The sequence below is a fragment of the Mastomys coucha genome, unplaced genomic scaffold (assembly GCF_008632895.1).
Source record: "Mastomys coucha isolate ucsf_1 unplaced genomic scaffold, UCSF_Mcou_1 pScaffold15, whole genome shotgun sequence".
Lineage (NCBI taxonomy): Eukaryota > Metazoa > Chordata > Mammalia > Rodentia > Muridae > Mastomys > Mastomys coucha.
The window spans coordinates 138,399,801-138,420,902 of record NW_022196897.1 but is presented as its reverse complement, the minus strand read 5'-3'; the positions used below and the strand labels follow the sequence as shown (position 1 = coordinate 138,420,902).

The 21,102-nt window shown below is 46.8% G+C and overlaps 3 protein-coding genes across 3 annotated transcripts in view; 1 reads left to right on the top strand and 2 right to left on the bottom strand.

Annotated features, from left to right (window-relative positions):
- Positions 1 to 670, bottom strand: part of Rem1 (RRAD and GEM like GTPase 1) — an 8,657-nt gene extending 7,987 nt beyond the window's left edge. The window contains exon 1 of the mRNA XM_031373712.1: positions 581 to 670. The gene's annotated coding sequence lies outside the window, so the exon portion shown is untranslated. The remainder of the gene's footprint in view (positions 1 to 580) is intronic.
- A 4,253-nt stretch (positions 671 to 4,923) lies between these two features.
- Defb124 (defensin beta 124) lies at positions 4,924 to 5,687 on the top strand. The gene is made up of 2 exons (XM_031373711.1): positions 4,924 to 4,996; positions 5,479 to 5,687. The coding sequence occupies exons 1-2, from the start codon at positions 4,939 to 4,941 to the stop codon at positions 5,634 to 5,636; spliced, it is 216 nt and encodes a 71-aa protein (XP_031229571.1). The 5' UTR covers positions 4,924 to 4,938; the 3' UTR covers positions 5,637 to 5,687.
- Positions 5,688 to 17,869: 12,182 nt separating this feature from the next.
- Defb123 (defensin beta 123) overlaps positions 17,870 to 21,102 on the bottom strand; it is a 9,790-nt gene continuing 6,557 nt past the window's right edge. The window contains exon 2 of the mRNA XM_031373710.1: positions 17,870 to 18,119. Coding sequence (XP_031229570.1) covers positions 17,974 to 18,119 — 146 coding nt within the window. The 3' untranslated portion in view covers positions 17,870 to 17,973. The remainder of the gene's footprint in view (positions 18,120 to 21,102) is intronic.

The window sequence follows — 21,102 nt, the reverse complement described above, 5'->3', positions numbered from 1 at the left end:
GGTGGACACTGAGGAGGATTGAGGGCTCTGGGAAGTTTTATTCCCGCTGCCTGAAATCCCCGGCCGAGTTTGAAAAGGAACGGCCGGGTGCAATGGTGCCTCACAAGGGCGAGGGGCTCCGGGGATCTCCTGGCTGTAACCCGAGTGCTCTGGTGCCATGGGAACGGCGTGCCCGGCCCGCCCCTGCGTAAAAAATTCAGGAGCCGCTGGCGCCATGGCCTCCAGCTGTTGTTGTGTGGGGTTGCGGGGGGGGGGGGGGGGAGTCGCAAGGTACCCGGCAACAGGTTTGGTGACAGAACAGGGCGTAGGAGGGGAACCGGAGGGGAGCCCACCCTGTTCGGGACTCAAGTGCCCTTTCGGGTTGGAACTTTCTCTACTCGAGATCTTGGATGTGAGTCCCGAGTCCTAGGGCGAGGGCGCAGAGGGTGGTGGTGGTGGTGACGTTCCTTATGCCAAGCTCTCCCACCCTTGTCCCCAATACCCACCCATCCCCGCCCGGGACGCGGGTTCGAGGCTCCCGGTCCTCGGACCACACTGCATGAGAGGGTCTGGAGAACTCTACCAAGACTGGCAAGTTTACCTTGACGCGCGGAGGCTCCGAGTCCCCGCCACCCCAGCTGCTGGGTACTCCGCTGTCCCCCGGCCTCAACACGCAGCCCCTCTGGCCAGTCCCGCCCGTTCCAGCGCCACCCCGCCCCGTGCGGCCCCGCCCTGTCAAGGCAGCCCGGGTTCCCGCCCTGTAGACCTCCGCCTTCAGTCCTCCCCGTGAGGTGGGGGTGGCCATGTAGGAATGGGGTGCTGGAGCGGGAGTTTATTCTCGGATCTGGATGTCCCTCTGTGTCCGCCTCAGTTGATGTCCCCCACTGACGGGGCACATCAACTTCGGCCCTGGATGGAAGCCTCTAGGGGAACTTAATGTTCAGAGTCACAGGTTCCAAGGGAGACGACTGGGCTCTGGGCTGAGGAATCTGCGTCTTAAACGCCCAAGTGATGCAGATTACTCGTAGAACACACTTTGAGAAGGCTCTGAGTGGAGGGTTAATTTTGGAAAAAGGGCTTGGAGGATGAGAGAGCCATTTGTCTGTAGTAAAGAGCTCGGGATGTTTGATTCTGATACCATTGAGTCGCTCGTCATCCAATTGCTCACGATGAGCAGGGACTAATGTATCCGCCCTTTGGTTTACTGACCCCCTTTAAAAAAAATGAATACATAGAAAACATCTATTTGTTGGAGGAAGCAGGAAGAGGGAGCGTGAAGAGCGTGCCTTAGCACCGAGTAGACGACTCAAGTTGCTTTTCTCTCTCTGCCTCCTAGGTTTGGGGCATTAAACTCAGGTTGTCAGGCTTGGCAGCGAGTGCCTTTCTCTGCTGAGCCAACTCTCTGGCCCTATCTATCTAGCAGTTATCCATCATTTAAACTTTTGTAGGCTCGTGGGAGCAGGAAAGATACTGATCTTGGTAAAGGAGAAAGAAGCTGGCTGCGGGGCCAGCATCCAGGCTCTTTGAATAGGGAGCTCCGTTAGCTCTTGAGAGGTTAAGAGGGTTCCGCAGAGTGGTGGCAGAGTGGTGGTAGAGACGTGGAAGCCAGGCAGTACCCGTGGGTGGGACTCCCCGTCATGCCTGAGGGGCTCCAGATTTGGAACAGACAAGCAGCAGGGTAGGCTGCCTCAGCCCCCGCAGGGCTTGGGACAATAGCAATCCCCCTCTGGTCTGACTTCCTTCCGCAGCCTGGAGATCAGGCTGTGCTCAGCTCCAAGTTTCAGCAAACTGCAGAACAGTGGCTTCCAGGTTGTGCCTTGCCTTGGGTGACCCCATTTTTACAAAGCAGTGGGTGGCTTCATTTTGACTGAACATGCAGAGTGGCAGGTGGATGCTACCACCCGCCCAGCACCACCCATGGCATGAGGTAGAGACCGATAGACAACTTAGTCCTATAAGGGACAAAGCATTCTCTCTTAGCTTATCAAATCAGACTGGGATCATATAAGCTCACTGGTTTATGAAAACTGCAGCAGAAAAACAGACAGGGAGATTTACAGAACACCAGATCAATAAAGGGCACAGTACCATCACCTGGACCCCACAAAAAGGACAAATGATGTAGCTATGGCAACATTCCCACAGACCTGTCATGTGATCATCTGCTGTGTGTGTCAAAGAACCAATAGCTCAGGGCTGGAGAGATGGCTCAGTGGTTAAGAGCACCGACTGTTCTTCTGCAGGTCCTGAGTTCAAATCCCAGCAACCACATGGTGGCTCATAACCATCCCTAAGGAGAGATCTGACTTCCTCTTCTGGAGCTGTCTGAAGACAGCTACATTGTATACATATAATAAATAAATAAAGTTTTTTTTTTCTTTTAAAGAACCAGTAGCTCTCAGCAGAGTCTCCATGGTTTGACTTGGTGCTTGAATTACTATTCATTCATCCACTGTCCATCTATTCAGCTGACTAGACTGGTTCTGCCTGTCTCTCTGGCTCACGGCTCAACCCTGTGTCTCAGCTCTGTGAGCCTCCAGCACCTCTCTATTTGTATTGTTAATATCTTGTTTAACCTCTGGCAATGACATCTCTGGTCCAGTAGTTGTGCCTTCTGCCTCCAGGAACATCCCTTGAACTCTGTGGCTGCTTTAACCCCTTGTTGTAGCTATTCTGTAACACACACACACACACACACACACACACACACACACACACACTCAAACACTCACACATACACACACATAGATATATACCTATATAGACAGATGCATGCATTAAACTGTACAAAGTATAATGTTAATAGTTAGGATGAGAATGAAAGAATCTGAGATTGCCAAGGGCCAGTTACCACATCAGGACTGCCTGGTAAATTGCAGCCAATGAAGTGGACATAGCTTGTGAACTTACTGTTTTTCAATAAATTCTGGCACTGGGGATACACAAATGTGATCCTGTTTCTAACATGTAGCTTGGCTGTCCCAGTCTTCCTGTTCTCCCTGTAGGATGAGCTGTGCTGGTCATACACCTTCCACGGCCTGGGAGTGTGGTGACCTGGTTTCTAGCCCTAGTTCTGTGACTCAGTCACTGTGTGATCTTGGGCAAATCAAATCCCCTCTTTGGGTTTCAGTTTCTTGATTTAAAATTGTAATTTGCCAGATGTGGTACACATCTGAATTCCAACCCTTGAGAGTTGGGGCAGGCCAGCCTGGGCTATGTAGTAAGTTCTAGGCACTGCATAACATGGCTCTATCTTAACTCTCAAGGATAAAAAGAACCAGAGATAACCTTGCTAAAATATACAAATGAACATGCCTTTGTCTATGACATAAAAGCGTGAACTTGGCAGTTAAGACTTCACGGTCTGTGGTCATGTCAGCGTCTTGTAAGTAGGTCTCACTGCTGTGACCTGCCCTTTCAGGCCCATTCTGCTCCCTCTGTCGGGGATATCCTTTCCTATTCATCTTTCATGATGTAACCTAGTCACTTGTGCGCTAGATGCCAGGCTAAGCTCTGTGCATGTGTTATCCTGGTGGCTCGGTTGGTCTGTAGTGGTGTCTTAGCAAAGCCCAGGAGATTTCCATGGCTCTTTGATTGAGACATTTGGGGCAGGGCTGTTGAGTTTGGGTTTCTCTCGGGTAGGAGTAAGGTTTTGCTGCTCCAGGGACCACAATTTGAGAACTTTGTTTCATTCAGTTTCTGAAGGTGGTTATTACTTTCTATAAGGAATGTGTTCTTCCATTTTCAGAGTGGGCCTAGGGGATGGAAAGATGGCTCGGTGGTTAAGAGCACTTGCTGCTCTTGCAGAGGACCCAGGTCTGGTTCCCAGAACCCGCATGGTGGTCCACAGCCTCCCCTAACTCCAGTTCCAGATCTATTTCCCTTTCTGACTTCTGCAAGCACCATGCACACCCCTGATGCATACACACGTGCAGACGAAATAAACACATGCAAACATAAAGTGAGTAAATCAAATGAAAATTAAAATATACTTTTAAGCCGGGCGGTGGTGGCGCACGCCTTTAATCCCAGCACTTGGGAGGCAGAGGCAGGAGGATTTCTGAGTTCGAGGCCAGCCTGATCTACAGAGTGAGTTCCAGGACAGCCAGGGCTATACAGAGAAACCCTGTCTCGAAAAACCAATATATATATTTTAAAAGTATATATATACTTTTAAAAAGAGAAAAGGACACTTTTCATCATTTTGTAGGTGGCAGCCTAGGTCTCTTCACAGTTAGTGAGATGTTTAAGGGCTTGCAGGGATCAGGGGGTGGGTTGGTCACATTTGTCATTGTTGTGCCAAAATGCTTAACCAAAGCGACTTAAGGGAGGAAGGATTTCTTGGCTCACGGTTTGAGGGGGTACAATCCTATCGGGATAGGCACTGGAGTGCGAGGCAGCTGGAGAAGAGGGGACGGAGGAGGGATAGTGGTGCTCAGCTCTTTCTCTTTTTTTTTAATCCAGTCCAGGATGACCCTGGCCCTGGAGTGGTTGCCTACTTTTAGGGTGTGCCTTCCCACTTCCATTAACCCAGCCTAGACACCTGCTCACAGACATGCCTAAGTGCTCACCTCCTACCTGATTACTAGATGCTGTCAAGTTGACAGTATTGACCATCACATTCGAGGATGCTGGATAGAAGTAGGCCTTTCTCGAGTGTTTCCTTATGCTCTCAGGCTGGGAAAAGTCGTTCATATTTTCTCCGTCTCTTTGTCTCTCTGTCTCTGTCCTTCTGTCACAGGCCCCCGGGCCTTGCATAGCCTCTGGAGGATTTGGCTGAGTAGTCCATGCAGAGGTAGCCATGAGAGAGCTAAGCAGCCTTGGGACCACGTGGCTCTACCCTCCCACTTGCTTGCTGCCCATAGTTCTGCAGCCATAAAAGCTGGAGTATGAAGCAAGACTGTGTTCTGGGCTCCTCCCTGACTTCTTCCTGCCGAACTCCCTAGGAGCTTGGTGGCCATGGCAAAGTGGATTCTGCTCATTGTGGCTCTCCTTATCGTGGGTCATGTGCCATCAGGTAACTACTCGTGTGTGTGTGTATGTGTGTGTGTGTGTGTGTGTGTGTGTGTGTGTGAGAGAGAGAGAGAGAGAGAGAGAGAGAGAGAGAGAGAGAGAGAGAGAGAGACTATGATTTCCTCAAGGCTATTAACCTTTGAGAGCTTCCATTTCTCCACTTGTACAACAGGGATCACCGCAAGCCCATGTGCAATCATACAGTGTTGTTAAGAGACGTGTCGAGTGTGCCTGATCGGTGGATTTACTTGGACGATAAATTATTCTCTTAACTAGTGGTCTAACCTGTGACATATGGGCTCACCTAGAATGAGATCTGTACCCTCCATTATTATCCATGTTCTCATTCATGACTTGTGGTCTAGCAAATGACCAGAGAGCTAACCTTTATCACCAGTGTGACATAGTGTGTAGTTCAATGTGTGGCCAGTGGTCGATCGTGTGACCCACAGGTTGCTCTGTGACTTGTGATCTTCTCCCACACAGGAAGCACTGAATTCAAACGGTGCTGGAATGGTCAGGGGGCCTGCCGGACTTTCTGCACAAGGCAAGAGACCTTCATGCACCTGTGTCCGGATGCTTCTCTGTGCTGCCTCTCCTATTCTTTCAAACCTTCCCCCCCTTCAAGGGTTAGAAGTGTGTAGCTTGCTCTAGAGTTGATGCCATCTCTCCCCAATAAAATTCATGCCATCAGCTCTCTCTGTGTTCTGCTTGCATGATTGAGTTCATTTCCTGACAGGGAAGCAGGTGAAGTCAAAGATGTGGGAGGGATGGGTAAAGGAACAAGTGCTGGAGAGAGTGGGCTTAATGACCACTCTAAATGTTCCGGGCTTGACCGACTCCGCGGAAGGATGACCCATCCTCCCAAAATCCTCCTCAGGATCTTCATCCACAAAGCGGGGGATAATGATATTGGATGGTTAGAACTTTGCAGAAAGAATGTCCGAAGCAAGATAGAGCTCACGGTAAATTAAAAGGCTAAAGATGGGTTGGTAAGATGGCTCAGTGGGTAAGAGTACCGTCTGCTCTTCTGAAGGTCGTGAGTTCAAATCCCAGCAACCACATGGTGGCTCACAATCACCCAAAATGAAATCTGATGCCCTCTTCTGGTGCATCTGAAGACAGCTACAATGTACTCATTTACAATAATAATAAATAAATCTTTTTTTTAAAAAAAAAGGCTAAACATAACACAGTCAACAACACACATCTGCCACACAGGACAAGATGGTTAGTGTGGCTGGAAGCGAAGGCTTTCTCTTTCTTCATCTCCTACTTGGTATTCAGGAGTCGGCCTAGGTGGGTGGGGCCTAAGATTGATTAGAGGAAAGTCTGTCTCTTCTGCGATGGGGTCTAACGGTGTAGGAAGGTGGGAGAATGAGCCCAGTAGAATGAGACAGGTATACAGAGAGGCACAGGGTTCAAGTCCCTTTGGAGGTTGCATTAGGATTGAAAAACAGGAAGTTCACCTTGTGGAGAACCCTCCTTACTATAAAGGAAATCTGAAGGTGTGGGGATGTGGTTTTGTGGTGGAGTGCTTATCTAATGTACATGCAGATCTTTGTACAATTCCCAGGACACATACACACTCACACACACACACACACACTCACACATACATTCACACTCACACACACTCTCATACACACACGCACACACACATTCACACCCACCCACACTCATATACACACACACACTCACACACATATACACACACACACTCACACTCGCACGCATCATTTCTATGATCTCCTTTTCTTGGGCCACTAACTATATGACCACCAAGAAGTTTTCAGGCCTCATGTCCTGTCTAGAGAAGGCATGGGGGAATGGTTGGTAGGGAGTGGGTAGGTAATCTGAACCAGTAACAGCCACAGCTCTAAACAATAACAGCGCCAGGATGTATCAGTCACAATAGTATTGGCGATATAACACTTTCTCTGGAGCCTTCTTGGCTGACTTCTACTTGAATCTGCTGCACCGCCTCGCTGTCTCTCTGTGTTCTGCTTGCATGGATGAGTTCATTTCCAGACAGGGAAGCGGGTGAAGTCAAAGATGTTTAAGACACTTGGGAAAGAAGAATCCTGCCTTTCAGCTCCTGAGGAGACCTGAGCTTGAGAAGAAAGAGGGGTAAAGAGCTCCCCTGTCTGCCATCTTCTCTCTGGGATTGAGTCCATGGAGGACAGGGTATGCAATGACTAAAAGGAAGGTCAAGGACGGAGGCTCTGGCTCAGTTTTTCCTGAGATTTCAGAGCCGGGAGCTGTTCTGGGTGGCAGAGCCCAATGAGGGTTGGCGAATTCCACAAGTGGATTCATAGTGGTCAGATAAGTGACATTTGTTTCAGTGGAGAAAGCTGGTGTGACAGAGAGGCAGTCCTGGAGGACACCTGTCCTGCTGAGTGTGAAGCCTTTAGTTTCTGCCTCTTTGGTACTTACGGATGTACCAAGGTGGAGAGGAAGGCAGACATGCCCATGGAGCTCAGGAACAACACTCCGGTGCTGAATAATTTCTGTCACAAAGTGAACTGTGTGGAGGGCAGGCAGTGCCCTGGCTTCCTGCTCTGTTCCCGTGTGGTCTACATGGGGAACTGAGAGTTAGCAAGCCGTTTAAAGGCACACTGTGGTGGGTAGAAGACCTTTGACACAGGAGCACTAAGAACTCCAGGTGGCCAGCTGAGCCACAGGAATGACTTCGAGGTGACATTAGCTTGGAACAGCCATGAAAAGGAAGAGGGAGACCAAACCATCCATACCTTAGTGGACTCCAGCCAGCACCAATCTTTCCTATCATCTGTCATTCATAGGTGAAGCAGTGGGAGGGGAAGAGGACCCTGCAAGACTGAGCCCTCATTCAGACTAAACTTCCTGATTTAGGAACTCCAAAGGGACAGGGTGGTGATTTGAAATGTCAACTTGCCACGATATAGACTCAACTCAGAAGAGACTCTCAATGACAAATCACCTAGGGCATGTCTGTGCAGGATTATCTTGGCTGTTAATCGAGTGGGAGGCATTATTTTATGGCCTGGACCCTGAACTATGTAAGAGTGAAGAAAGCTAGTTGAGGGGACACGGCACATAAGCAGACAGCATGGGTGCATCGGTTTCTGCCCCTGACTGTGCATATGATGTGAGCTGTTGTTTGACTTCTCAGGATGGGCTCTAGCCTGGAACTGTCAGCCAGGCAAGCCCTTCCTTCCCCAGGCTGCTTCCCTGGGTGGGAGTATTTGTCACAGCCACAGAAATGGCGCTGGAAACAGATGCTTATTTAGGGGCTTGCATCCTAGCTAGGCTGGATCAAAGTGAATGTAGTCCTGTGCCCCAAGCTCATCCCCCCAGTGTTTCAGAAAGAATAGCATAGCCAATGCTTCAAGCGCAGCCTCTGATGTTGCATGTGTGGCTTTGGAACTTTGCTGTGAAGTTGGCGATGACTTCTAAGAGTGGGAGTCAGAGAGACTCAGGTTCTTGCCCTGGCTGTGCCACAGGGTCCAGGCTGTGGGATCCAGAGCCAGTCCCTTCCTGAGCCTGATTGTCAGGTTCCTTTGCTGTCAAGTGGAAATCATCGCAGCCTCTAATGGGGTGACTGGTGGAAGGTGCAGGGTTGCGGAAGGCGGCTCAGCATTTTTGGAGGGGCCCAGTAATACAAATCACTGTGATCTGTCATTGCCACTGAGCAAAAGGCATGCCCTGGCCACCTTCTCACAATAGTCTTATCACTGGAAATCCTCAGGAATAGTATAGAGAGTGTCCATGGTTCCCTCAGATACTGACGGTGTCGAATAGATTTATGTCAGCCTGACACAAGCTACAGTCGCCTGAGAGGAGGGAGCCTCGATTGAGAAAATGCCGCCACACGTTCAGAATGTAGGCAAACCCGTAGGCATTTTCTTAACAAGTGCTTGAGGGGGGAGGGCCCAGCCCGTTGTGGGTGGTGCCATGCCTGGGTTGGTGGTCCTGGGTTCTATAAGAAAACAGGTTGAAGCCGGGCAGTGGTGGTGCATGCCTTTAATCCCAGCACTTGGGAGGCAGAGGCGGGCGGATTTCTGAGTTCGAGGCCAGCCTGGTCTCCAGAGTGAGTTCCAGGACAGCCAGGGCTACACAGAGAAACCCTGTCTCAGAAAACAAAAACAAAAACAAAACAAAACAAAACAAAAACAAAAAAAAGAAAAGAAAAGAAAACAGGTTGAGCAAAGCCACAAGGAGCAAGCCAGTAAGCAGCATTCCTCCATGGCCATTCCTCCATCAGCTCCTGCCCCCAGGTTCCTTCCCCAGCTTCCTTCAGTGATGGATTACAATGTGGATATTTAAGCCAAAGAAGCCCTTTCCTCGACAACTTGCTCGTGTGTCATTTCAGCAATAAAACTCCTAAGACAAGGGAGAGGGGATAGTAGGGGGCTTCCAAAGGGGAGACCTGGAAAGAGGAAAACATTTGAAATGTAAATAAAGAAAATACCTAATAAAAAAAAAACAAAACAAAAATCAAACAAACAAACAAAATCCTAAGACACAGTAGTCGGGTGTTGCTGTGATAGTCCTGGCCATGTTTTGAGGAGGATTGTGGAAAGACTTTGGAACTGTGGGCTAGAAAAGCCACTGAGCGTTGAGATCTCAGTGGGACGTTCTATAAGAGTTTGGAAGATAAGAATCTTGAGAGAAGTGCAGAGGAAGGAATCCTGGCTGTGAAGTTTCAGAGGGAAGCAAATACTATAGTGGGCCCTTTGTGTGAAGAATCTACGGCTCTGTTCTGCTGGGGCTGAAAAACTGGCTGTGATGAACAAGACACCAAGATCACTAAAGTAAGACTTTTACTTTGCTGGGACAATGGATGCTGGTCAGCTGCGGCTGAGGAGTCAGCAGCGATTGGGCTGTGGTCGAGCATCACTGAGGTGAAATCTTCTGGGAAGTGTTTCCTGAGGGTTAGTACACAAGCTGTGGCCAGAGGCTGCCCTCATTGTACTCTGCTGGCAGCTGAACTAGGTAGTGTAAGAGTCACCTAGGTGGTATTGGTTTTCAAGGCATGAAGAGGTCATGGGTTTCAGCTGAGGCTTGGCACTATGTGACAGGGCTGGAGTCCCCGAGGAGAGCCCAGGAGAAAGTATTGGTGGAGGTGCAGCCCAGTTGTGGCGAGAGGTCCTAGCATTTTGGAGATGCCAGTACTATTGGGTAACCAGCCACCAAGAACAGCAGCCATGGTGACGGGGAGAGATCTGGGAATGTGAAAGATAAGTTGTGTGTGTTTCAGAGAAGTGACCGGAGCCCTTTGGAGGAGCCCAGAAGATTGTGAGCTGATTCTAGATATTGGATATTGAGTTCTTTATACTCGTGGGGTTTGGTTTCCGCTTTGTTCAGATTGCGTTCAGACGGTGCCTGGTTCTGACCTTCTGGCTGCCATTTTGTGAGTTGCTGACTTACAGAATTAGACTCACACTGGCAACTGTTTTTATAAAGAATTTATGAATTGTGTATAAATCTCTTTTGACATCTAATAAAAATTTATTTTAGTCAAATTTGAAGCATGTTGACATAGTTTTTCTTTATTTTCATATTGTGTGTGAGCGTGTGCCATAGTATTATGGGAGGAGAGCAAGAAGGGAATTTCTCCCTTTTGAAGTGAGAAAGCAATTCTTTTTTTTTTTTTAATCCTATTGTGGCCCTCAATTGAGAGACTTTGGATTTTAAAAGATACTTTGGATTTTTTTTTTTTTTTTTTTTTTTTAAAGAGACTGGAGGCTGGAGAGATGGCTCAGTGGTTAAGAGCATTGTCTGCTCTGCCAGAGGTCCTGAGTTCAAGCTCCAGTCACCACATGGTGGCTCACAACCATCTATAGTGTGATCTGGTGCCCTCTTCTGGCATGCAGGTGTACATGCAGATAGAGCACTCATTCCTAAAATACATACATACATAAAAATGTTTCTAAAAGGAGACTGATTTTTTGAAGTGTTTGAGTTTGTAAAGACTACGGGACTTGTGGGTTTGAAGATAGTTTATATCATGATGTCAGTATTAACGCCAGACTTGATGGTGAACAAGAATAGAAAGACTGAGACTTAACAGTGATTTGTGCGTCAAATTGACAAAGAATCAGTGGTGCTGGTGAGTTTTGTGTCAACTTGAAGCAAGCTGAAGTCCTCTCAGAGGAGGAAAGCCCAGTTAAGACAATGTGTCCATTTTCCACCTTTACTGGCCTATGTGCTAAGTTTTAGGTGTGATGGTTTTGGTTTTTTACTTTCGCCCCTTTGTTTTCCTAAGACAAATGTGTGTGTTTATGTAACCACACAGAATGTGAGTAAACCCAGCTGTTAACAATGAAAAACAATCTCATTGTTTTCTCTTCTGAGCTTACCTACATAAACATGGTCTCTCAGTTGCAGCATTTGTTTGGTCTCCTTGACTGGAGACTAGAACATCAGGGTTAGCATGCCTCACAGTCCATCCCTAGTGTTTAGCCTACCACTCACCAGGCCCTGGCTTTGACTCCCAGCACCACATCAATTGAACATGGCACTTTCGAGGTGGAGGTAGGAAGATAAGATTAGCTGCACAGGGAGTTCAAAGCCAGCCTAAGGTGCTTGAGGAAAACAGAGTTCATCATACTTTCGCGTCAATGACATCTGCCACTTGTCCGCGGCTGTTTTATGGAGTGCCCCTCAGTTTGAGTTTTTGCTGTTTGCTTATGACTAGATTAGACAGCATCCATATTTTTGGCCACAGTGTTCCAGGAGTGATGCTGTATCTCTCTTACTGGGTCTTGTCAAAGAAAGCCACGACAGACAGATGGTATGGTTTTCTAAACTCTTTTCTATGTTTAATTTTATAATTATTTTAAAATATCTGTGTTTGATGTGTGAGTGTGCATCTGCAGTTAGGTGCACACCAGTGTGTGAGTGTCCTTAGAGGTTGGAGACATTGGATTCTCTGGAGCTGAATTTTAAGCAGTTGTGAGCTCCCTGTTGTGGGTGTTGGGAGCACCTTGGTCCTCAGCAAGAGCATTGTATGCTCCCAACCGCTGCACCATCTCTCCAGCTCACTCTAGTGCTTTGAAAACAACCTTTTCCCCCCAACTGTAAAAATATAGACTATGTTCACCGAGAAAAGGTTCAAAATGGAGACGCACAAATGAGAGAATGAAGACCACACTCTGTTTATTATACAGAAGAACATATAAAAATGTGTAAAATGTGGTTTAAAAGCAAAATGAAGTCAAGTAGTGGGTGCTTTATATCTTTGTCCGGAAAATTTCTGGGCATGCTTATATATTTTCTCTCCCTCTCTCCCTCTCCCTTTCCTTCTCCCTCTCCCTCTCCCTCTCCCTCTCCCTCTCCCTCCCCCCCTTCTCTCTCTCATTTCAGACAGGGTTTCTCTATGTAGCCATGTCTAAATGAAATCCAGCCTGGCCCTGAACTCACAGAGATCCACCTGCCTCTGTAGTCTGCCTGCTGGAATTCATTGTGTGTGCCACCTTGCCCAAAATTTCTTCAGTAAAAAATGTTTTAGACCTAAAATACCTCCCACAGTAACTATCAAATCTTTCCTTTTTTATAATTCCAGTAGTATGGTGAAGACCCTTTGAGGGCGTTGCAGCATGCACCTGTAATCCCAGCACTTCGGAAGATCATGAGTTGAAGGCCAGCTTGGGCAGCTCCGTTTGAGATTACTTTTCTTTTAAACTTCAGTCAGTCAGTGGCCAGATCGAGTCTCACAGGTAGATACTGCCCTCTAGTGGTTTCTTTGGGAATCTACTAAGTACACTTTTGATGGTCGATTCTCCACTGGCATGCAAGTGACTGGGGCTAGGGATCTTAGTGGCTTGAAGTGTGTAGGGCTGTCTAGGAGAATGAAATATTGGCTTATTTCCCAGACTTGTAGATGAGAAATCCAGATGCAAGTATTTCTTGCCAATTGAATTTTCCTGGAACAAAAATACTGCACAAATCACATTGTTCTGGGAGATTCCTTTAAAAATATTTATTAATTTCCATTATTTATGTGTTTAAATGCTTGCTTGCATGAATGCCTGTGCACCACATGAGCACAGGCATCCACCAAGGCCAGGGTAATCTCGTTGGATTCCCTAAACTGGAGTCACAGGCCATTTGTGAGCTGTCAGGTAGGTGCTAGGACCCCAGCTCAGGTCCCTTTGCAAGAGCAGCAAATGCTCTTGATCACTGAGCCATCTCTGCAGCCGCTGGGAGACTCTTTATTACTACTGTTCACGGCTTTAAAAAGATTTATTTTTTATTTGATGTCTATGGATGTTTTCCCCATATCTGTACTTGACTCCTTCAGAGGTTAGAAGAGGGTGTCAGACCCCGGGGCTGGTGTGCCACCCTGGGGGTGCCGGGAACTGAATCCAGGTCCTCTGCAAGAACAGCAAGCACTCTTAACCACTGAGCCTTCTCTTCAGCTCTTGCTGCTGCTGCTTCCTCTTCCTCTTCTTCTTTCTTTTCCTTCCTGTGACCCTGGGGATCAGATCCAGGGCTATGTACATGTTGGGCAAGTGCTCACCATTAAGCTACCCCTCATTGCTGCTTATAGATCAGCTTAGATTGTTTATATACTCTTGACTTGAGTTTTTACAGATGATATGTGCCTGATGATCAAACTCAGGTCATCAAGCTTGGCAACAAGTGCCCATAGCTGCTGAGCCATCTCCCTGCCCCTCAAACAATTTCTTAATGGCCCTCTAGATTTCATTAGTATCTGCTATAACATCTCCATTTGAATCTCCAGTTGTATTTTTATATTTAAAAAGATTACTTATAATCCTTGTGTGTTCCAGATGCCCATGGTATGTTTGTGAAGGTCACAGGACTACATGGAGGAGTTGTTTCTCTTCTTCCACCTTCATGTGGGTTCCAGGTGTTGAACTCAAGTCACCATGGTTCTGTAGCAAGTACCTCCACCCACTGAGCCATCTGCATGACCCTCTAATCAGAGTCCTCTGGTTTTCTCTCTTGGTTAACTTGGCCAACAATTTGTTAGTCTTCTTTATCTTTTTTTTGAAAAATGTGTGCTCACGTTTTTGTCTGTAAATCCCAATGTGTGGGTGTATGTGTAAAGGTCAGAGGATAGCTTTCTGTGTAGACCCTCATTATTTACCTTGCCTGGGACATGATCTTTGTTATTTTTCTACTGCATACACTGGGCTAGGTGGCCCACGTGCTTCTGGGGGTCTCCTCCTGTTATGTCTGCCTTCCATCTCTTTGTAGAGGCTGTTGCTATGCATCCAGCATTTACATGGGTTCTGGGGGATCTGAACCCAGGTTTTCACATTTGCATAGCAAGTGAGCCACTCCCCCCCCAGCCTTCCTGTTTATCTTTACAAAGAACCGACTCTGTCTGATAATTCTTGTTCTTTTAGCTTCTTTATGATTTTTTTTCCCCACTGTGGAAGCTTGAATAGAAATGGCCTCCATGTGTTTGAATGTTTGATCCATAGGGAGTGGAACTGTCAGGAGGTGTGGCCTTGTTGGAATGGGTGTGATTTTGTTGGAAGAAGTGTGTTACTAGTGGGTGGACTTTGAGGTTTCAGAAGCTCAAGCTAGTTGTCTGCCTTCTGCCTGCCGATTCAGATGTAGAACTCTCAGTTACCTTTCCAGCACCATGTCTACCTGCATGCTACCATGCTTTCCACCAAGGTGACAATGCACTAAACCTCTATAGCTGTAGGCCAGCCCCAATTAAATGTTTTCCTTTTAAAAGAGTTGCCTTGGTCATGGTGTCGCATCACAGAAATAAAACCCTAAGACATCCATCTAACAATTTTGATTTTGGCTTATTCTTGTATTTCTAAGACCTCACGGTAGATCGTTAGGTTATTTATCTGAAACAACTTTGATTTTTAAGTGTAGGCTCTCAAAATGGTGGACATCTCTCTTAGAACCATCTTAGCCGTCTTACAAAGGTTCTGCTGCGTTACATTTTTCATTTGATTCTAGAATGAAAACATTTTATTCCTTGATTTCTTCAATCACCAAGTGATCATTGAAGAGTGCATTGTTCAATCCCTATGCACAGGATGATTTCTCTTGCTATTGATTGTGGAGATCCCAGGAAGCCCCAGGTGAGTGAAGTCCTGAATGAATGTGTATTGTTGCTGTGGGGACCACCAGGACAAGGACCAAGACCTCAGACCCTCTGGACGTTGGCAAAGCCTTCTTCTTCTGGTCCAAGTAGGAGTGTTTACAACTGACCAGTGTGTGCTAAACCAGCAGCCGCAGCTTCCTTCTGCCCCACGTTTACATCCTGGGACTGCTGGCCTGAGAGACTATTAAGCTCTTCTCCCTGGGCTGGACACACTGAGAATACCAGCCGCAGTTGTAGCTCCATTAGAGCACACAAGTTATCTAACCCCAGCTTTTCTGTCTGGGTGTCTGTGTGTCTGTCCTTCTTTTCCTCACCACCCTAGTCAGGTTTGGGGACCAAGGTGCACAGGACATGGGAATTGATTGTCACTTTTATTTCCATTTTCTCTCTCTGTGTGTGTGAATGTGTGTGTGTGTGTGTGTGTGTGTGTGTGTGTGTGTGCGTGTGTGTATGTGTTTGTGTGTGAGCATGTGCGTGTACAGGTGCATGAAGGTGGGCGGTATGTGGAGGTCAAAGGTCACCCTTTCTCAGCTGTCATTTCTCATGGGCTGCCTGTGGCTTGAGACAGGGTCCGAAGCTTGTGCTTTACTATTGATTCTTGATTGTCATTTCACAGTATCTGATGCTCTGCAGCTGGCTGATCTTCTAGATCAGCCAGTATATTGACACTTTTCTTTCAGCCGTTATCTTTCAAAATACGTTTCTCTTCCCTATTTGTCTCTTCTTCTGGAATGGCGCTTGAATGTACACTTGCTTGCTCATGCTTCCTTTCATTCCCTGTCTCTCTGTGCCTAGTTTGTATATTTCTCTCCATCTGCCTTTGAGTTCACCGATTCTTTCTCCTATTGCATATCCAGGGTGCTCTTAAGCACATCCACCGCAGTCTTCATTTTAGACACTATAACTCTGGTTTAGAATGTCTAATTTATCTTTAGGGGCTCCATTTGAGGATGATGTACCAACCCATGGCAATCCCCAGTGACTTATATCTCTCCCTATTCCTGTCCTGTGGTCCTTTCCCACAATGATCCTGGGTCATCTGCCTTACTGTGGCCAACAGAACTTTAGCAAATGTAACAGAAGTCTGAAAAATGCTGTATATCGGAGCACAGACTCTGAGTTGTATCCCAGCCACTATGGAGGAAGCAGAGGAAGGAGATGTGGTCACTCGGGAGACTCACATGGGAATAACAGAAGAACTGCTCAACCAATGCCCAGAACTATGAGTCAAATAGCATACAGTGGCTATTTTATTATATTGTATTTCAGATTGGGTTTGAACATAGCAATAGAAGAGTAATTCCTTTAAAATGTATTAGATTATTACTATTATTAGGAAAAGGTCTTACTCAGAAGCATGCTTGTCTTAGACTGACCTCAAACTCTTGGTGATTCTCCATTTTCTTAAGCCTCCCAAGTGCTGGGATTACAGGCATGAGCTGCTAGTCTCGACTGTATGGTCTTTGAAATGGGTTCCTGTGCACTTTAGGCTGGTCTTACACTGACAGTACAGCGGAAGCTGGTGTTAACTCCTAACCCCCCTGCTAATACGCTGGGACTGCAGGCATGCCCTGTGCCTGGTCTGGGGCACTGGTTTACACTCTCCATCCTTTTGCCCATTTTATCAATATTTTATTCTCATTTCCTAAACATAGTTATGATAGTCCCTTTGAAGCTGGCTGCTAATTCTAGAAAGTGTGCCTGAAGTTGACTTGTTTATTTATTAATTATTGATTATTGTTTCCTTCCTTAGTGACTGTCTTGTATAATGTACATACACATTTATAATTTTTATGTGCTGCTTGGAATTGAACCTAGGGCCTTATGCAGGCTAGGCAAGAACTCTGCCAATGAACTGTATCCCTACATCTTATGATTTTAAAATTATGCATGTGTCATAAATAGTACCTGTGCTGGATGATTTTATGTCATCTTGAGCCAAGCTAGAGTCATCTGTGAGGAGGAAACCTTAATTGAGAAAACACCGCCAGAAGACTGAGTTGTAGGCAAGCCAGTAGGGCATTTTCTTAATTTGTGATTGATGAAGGAGTACCCAGTCCATTGTGAGTGAGGTCATCTCTGGGTTGGTTGTCCTGGCTTTTGTGAAAAAAGCAGACTGAGCAAGCCATGAGGAGCAAGCAAGTAAGCAGTGCTCATCCGTGGCTTCTGCATCAGCTCCTGCCTCCACGATCCTGCCCTAATGTCCTTTGATGATGAACTGTGATGTGGAACCATAAACTGAATAAGCCCCTTTCTCTCCAACTTGCGTTTTGGTCCTGGTGTTTCATTGCAGCAATAGAAACCCTAAGACAGCATCTAAAACACTGTATGGACAGGAATATCATCTTCCCTTCGGGGAGAGCCTGGCTTCTTCTATTAGGCAGTTGACTGTGCTCATTAATACAGTTCTGCAAATTAAGGCAATAGATAACACATGTCTCAGGCAAGGAAGGTTTCAGGATTTAAAAATAATGATTTTGAGGTTACAAAGGTTAATAATACCAACAATCATTGTATGGGGGCAGTGGGATTTCTGAGAATTGTTTGAGTCAACCTCTGCCAATAATTATACCTTAAGCCTCCTACCTAAATGATTCTAGAAAAACAAATGCACATAAGCACATCTCTGTTAGTTGCCCAACAGTGTGTCATCATATGCCTCATGGATTCGAGAAAATCCCACTATGCACCTATGAGAGGCAGGGATGTGCTATGATGACGCTGATGAAAATGATTATAGCTCTGACTCCCCAGACCTGAAAATTGCTACTGGAGATGAGCAGGCAGCACTGAGGTTGGGCAGGCACATTTATTGACCGAGCTCAAGAATACATGGGGTCAGCCCATGACAGCTTTTGCCGTCTGCATCATCTGGGCTTCAGGCTTCCAGGCAGTTAGAACATCCACGGCTTTGGCTTCGGCTGGTATTTGGGCTTCACGCAGCACATCTTCCCGTTTGTGCAGTAGACATAGACACTCTCCTTCCTGGAGCATCGGTGGCGGCACTTGCCATGGAGATTCCAGCATTTCTGAGCATCCCCTGATACAAAGAAGAGAGAGCAGATCAATCGTGGTAAGAAGAGGGCGGCCCTGGACTGGAGGAGCTGGCACAGGTGTGAGCGGCTCCCTGCTTTACCGCTGACCCCTCCCACCTACTGTTGTTTTTCCTGACCCCTTTTTTCTACCTTTCTTTGTCCACAAATTTAGACTAAAAGACAAACGATGGAACTTTGAAAATCTGCCTTTCGAGAACTGGTGTAACTAGCCAGCCTGGGTTACAAGAAACCCTGTCTAACCACGCCCCCAAACCAAGAAAGAAATAACAGTTCTGATAGACACAACAGGATGAGGCTACGCCTAACAGCTGGATGCAGAGAAGGGAAACAGATTGCAATGGATCCCTCCAGGGCTGCAGGGGTGGCAGCCCTTGCTGCCTGCGACAAAGCTAACCCCCATGCCCACTTTTCTGTAAAGTGCCAATCCTGCTTTGGCTTACAGATGCCTCAGTGTCCTTCAGATGAATGAAGTCTTTAAGCTCTATTGAATCCAGGTTTCCTTTGGACAAGTCTGACAGAGGCAAAGACATGGAGCAAGGCATGGAGGAGGCATAGAGTCCCAGCTTCTAGACCCTCCCCATCAACCTTGCCCTCTCTGGGTGTTCCCTCTTCGAGCACAGAAGGGGAGAAACATCCCCATCTGTAACCAAGGAAAGAAATGACAATGAATGCCATCAAGGATGTGGGGAAAGAGGAACCCTTGTTCACTGCTGGCAGAATACAAATGTGCGCAAGCATTCAGGAAATCAGTACAGAGGCTCCCCAGAGAGCTGAGATGAGAATGGCCACGTGACCCATATCCATCCTTCCTGAATACACTTAGGGCCTTTCTGTAGTCTGTGCCATCAGAGATACTTGTATTTCTGTGTCTACTGATGTACCATTCACAACAGCCTAGATATGGAATCAGTCTAGATGTTCATCAATGGATGAACAAAGCAAACGAGGTTCATGTACACATTACATTGAGCTGTAAGATGAACAGAATCATGCAGTGTGCAGGAAAATGGATGGAGCTGGGGGTTGTTATGTTGCGTAGACCCAGAAAGACAAACATGGCTTCTTTTATAGATGGAATCCAGATTTAAGTGAACGCACATATGTGTGACATGAGAGAAGAAAGGAAGCTGCAAAAGGAGATGGTGTCCAGAGATGGGGACCAGGAACGACAGTGGGATGGAATGTACAGACAGGAAAGCAGAAGCCGCAGGGACCAGCCAAAGGGCAGAGGGGAAAGCAGGGTGTAAGGGGGAGGAGAGACACAAAATATGATATAAATGCCCGGAGATGTCACAGTGAGATCCTTTATAGGCTAGCTAAAAATTAATAATATATATATATGTGTGTATATATATAGGTTTTTCAAGACAGGGTTTCTCTGTATAGACCTGGCTATCCCGGAACTCACTCTTTAGACCAGGCTGGCCTCGAACTCAGAAATCCATCTGCCTCTGCCTCCCAAGTGCTGGGGTTAAAGGCGTGCACCACCACCGCCCGGCTAATAAAAATAATTTTAAAAGACTAATGGCAGCTATTTTAATCAGCATTTAAAACTTCACATGGGGCTGAGAAGAGAGAAAAGAGGAGAGGAGAAAGCATATGCCCATGCTGTTGAGGTCCAGAGGGACCTCTCGACTTTGAATACTTACCTGAACACGCATGTGAGGAAACTACCAAAGCCTGGGAAAGAATCGTCAAAGAGCTAGGCAGAACTGTCCTCAGAACTGGGAATATTCTGCATGCTCATTGGTCAGAGCAGAAAAGCTTTATAAGACATGTAGTGCTTAGGGGCTGAAGGGATGCCTCAGAGGTTAAGAGCACTTGCTGTTCTGTCAGAGGACCCAGGTTCAGTTCCCTGCACCCACATGGAGTTCACAACAAGCTGTAACTTCAACTCCAGGGGATCTAACAGCCTCCTCTGTCTCTGCAGATACCAGGTATGCACACAGTGCACAGACATACACACAGGTAAAAGACACATACAATAAAAAGAAATATATCTTTAAAAAAAATCCACCAGTCAGTGCAGTACAGAGGTATAATTCCGGCCACCCGGGAGGTGGAGACAGGGAGACAAGGGAGCAACTCTCAGCCATATAGTGAGTTAAAAGTCAACCTGGTTTATATGAGACTAAATAAATAAATAAAAATCTAAAAGTCTTTTTGAAAAGATAAATGAACTTGGAGACACAAAACAGAAACTATTCAAAATGAAATACAGAGAAAGAACAAGGCATCGGTGACTGTGGAGTGATAATAGCAGATCACCGTGTCACCAGCTGCCAAAGGGCAGAGGGGAGAGAGACAGTGAGAGTATGTGGAGACATAGCACCTGGAAAATCTCAGGTGTGACAAAATCTTGAGTAGCCAGGAATCTCAGTTTCCTAATACTGAGTATTTGGAGACTAGGAAAGAGATCAGCAAGAGTGCGTGGGGACCAGAGAGGGTAGAAGGGTAGATGTGTGTGAGTGAGCATGTGTGTGTGCTGTGTGTGCGAGTGTGTGTGTGTGTGCGCTGTGTGTGTATGTGTGTGTGTGTGCGAGTGTATGTATGAGTGTGTGCTGTATGTGTATGTGTGTGTGCTGAGTGTGGTGTGTGTGCATGTGTGTGTATGTGTGTGTGTGAGTGTGTGCGTGTGTGTGTGTGTTCTGTGGAATGCTGTTCTCTGAGAAAAGTAACCATTCCTTAAGGAAAATAGACTTATTTATAGTTTGGCTGAACTGGGGCAACAAAGACTCCTCCTTTCCTGTATCGATGCTAAAATTCCACAGAAAGGATACAACAACAGTCCAGGCATCCCCATGTGTTCCCAGATAAGCAGTCAGAACTGTGTGGGCTCTCTTCCGGGGAGACGAACTGCAGCAGTGGCCCCGGGGCTTCAGCCCGAGAGATTATTGAGAAAATTACAAATGTTGGGGGGGGGCACTGTTCCAATAGCATCAAAGCAAGAAAGCCACCCCCAAACTC

Excerpts from the sequence above, each read along its gene's own strand:
- Defb124 (XM_031373711.1), top strand. The coding sequence starts at position 4,939 with ATGGCAAAGTGGATTCTGCTCATTGTGGCTCTCCTTATCGTGGGTCAT. Across the intron at positions 4,997-5,478 it reads CGTGGGTCATGTGCCATCAG|GAAGCACTGAATTCAAACGG; the intron begins GTAACTACTCGT and ends TCTCCCACACAG.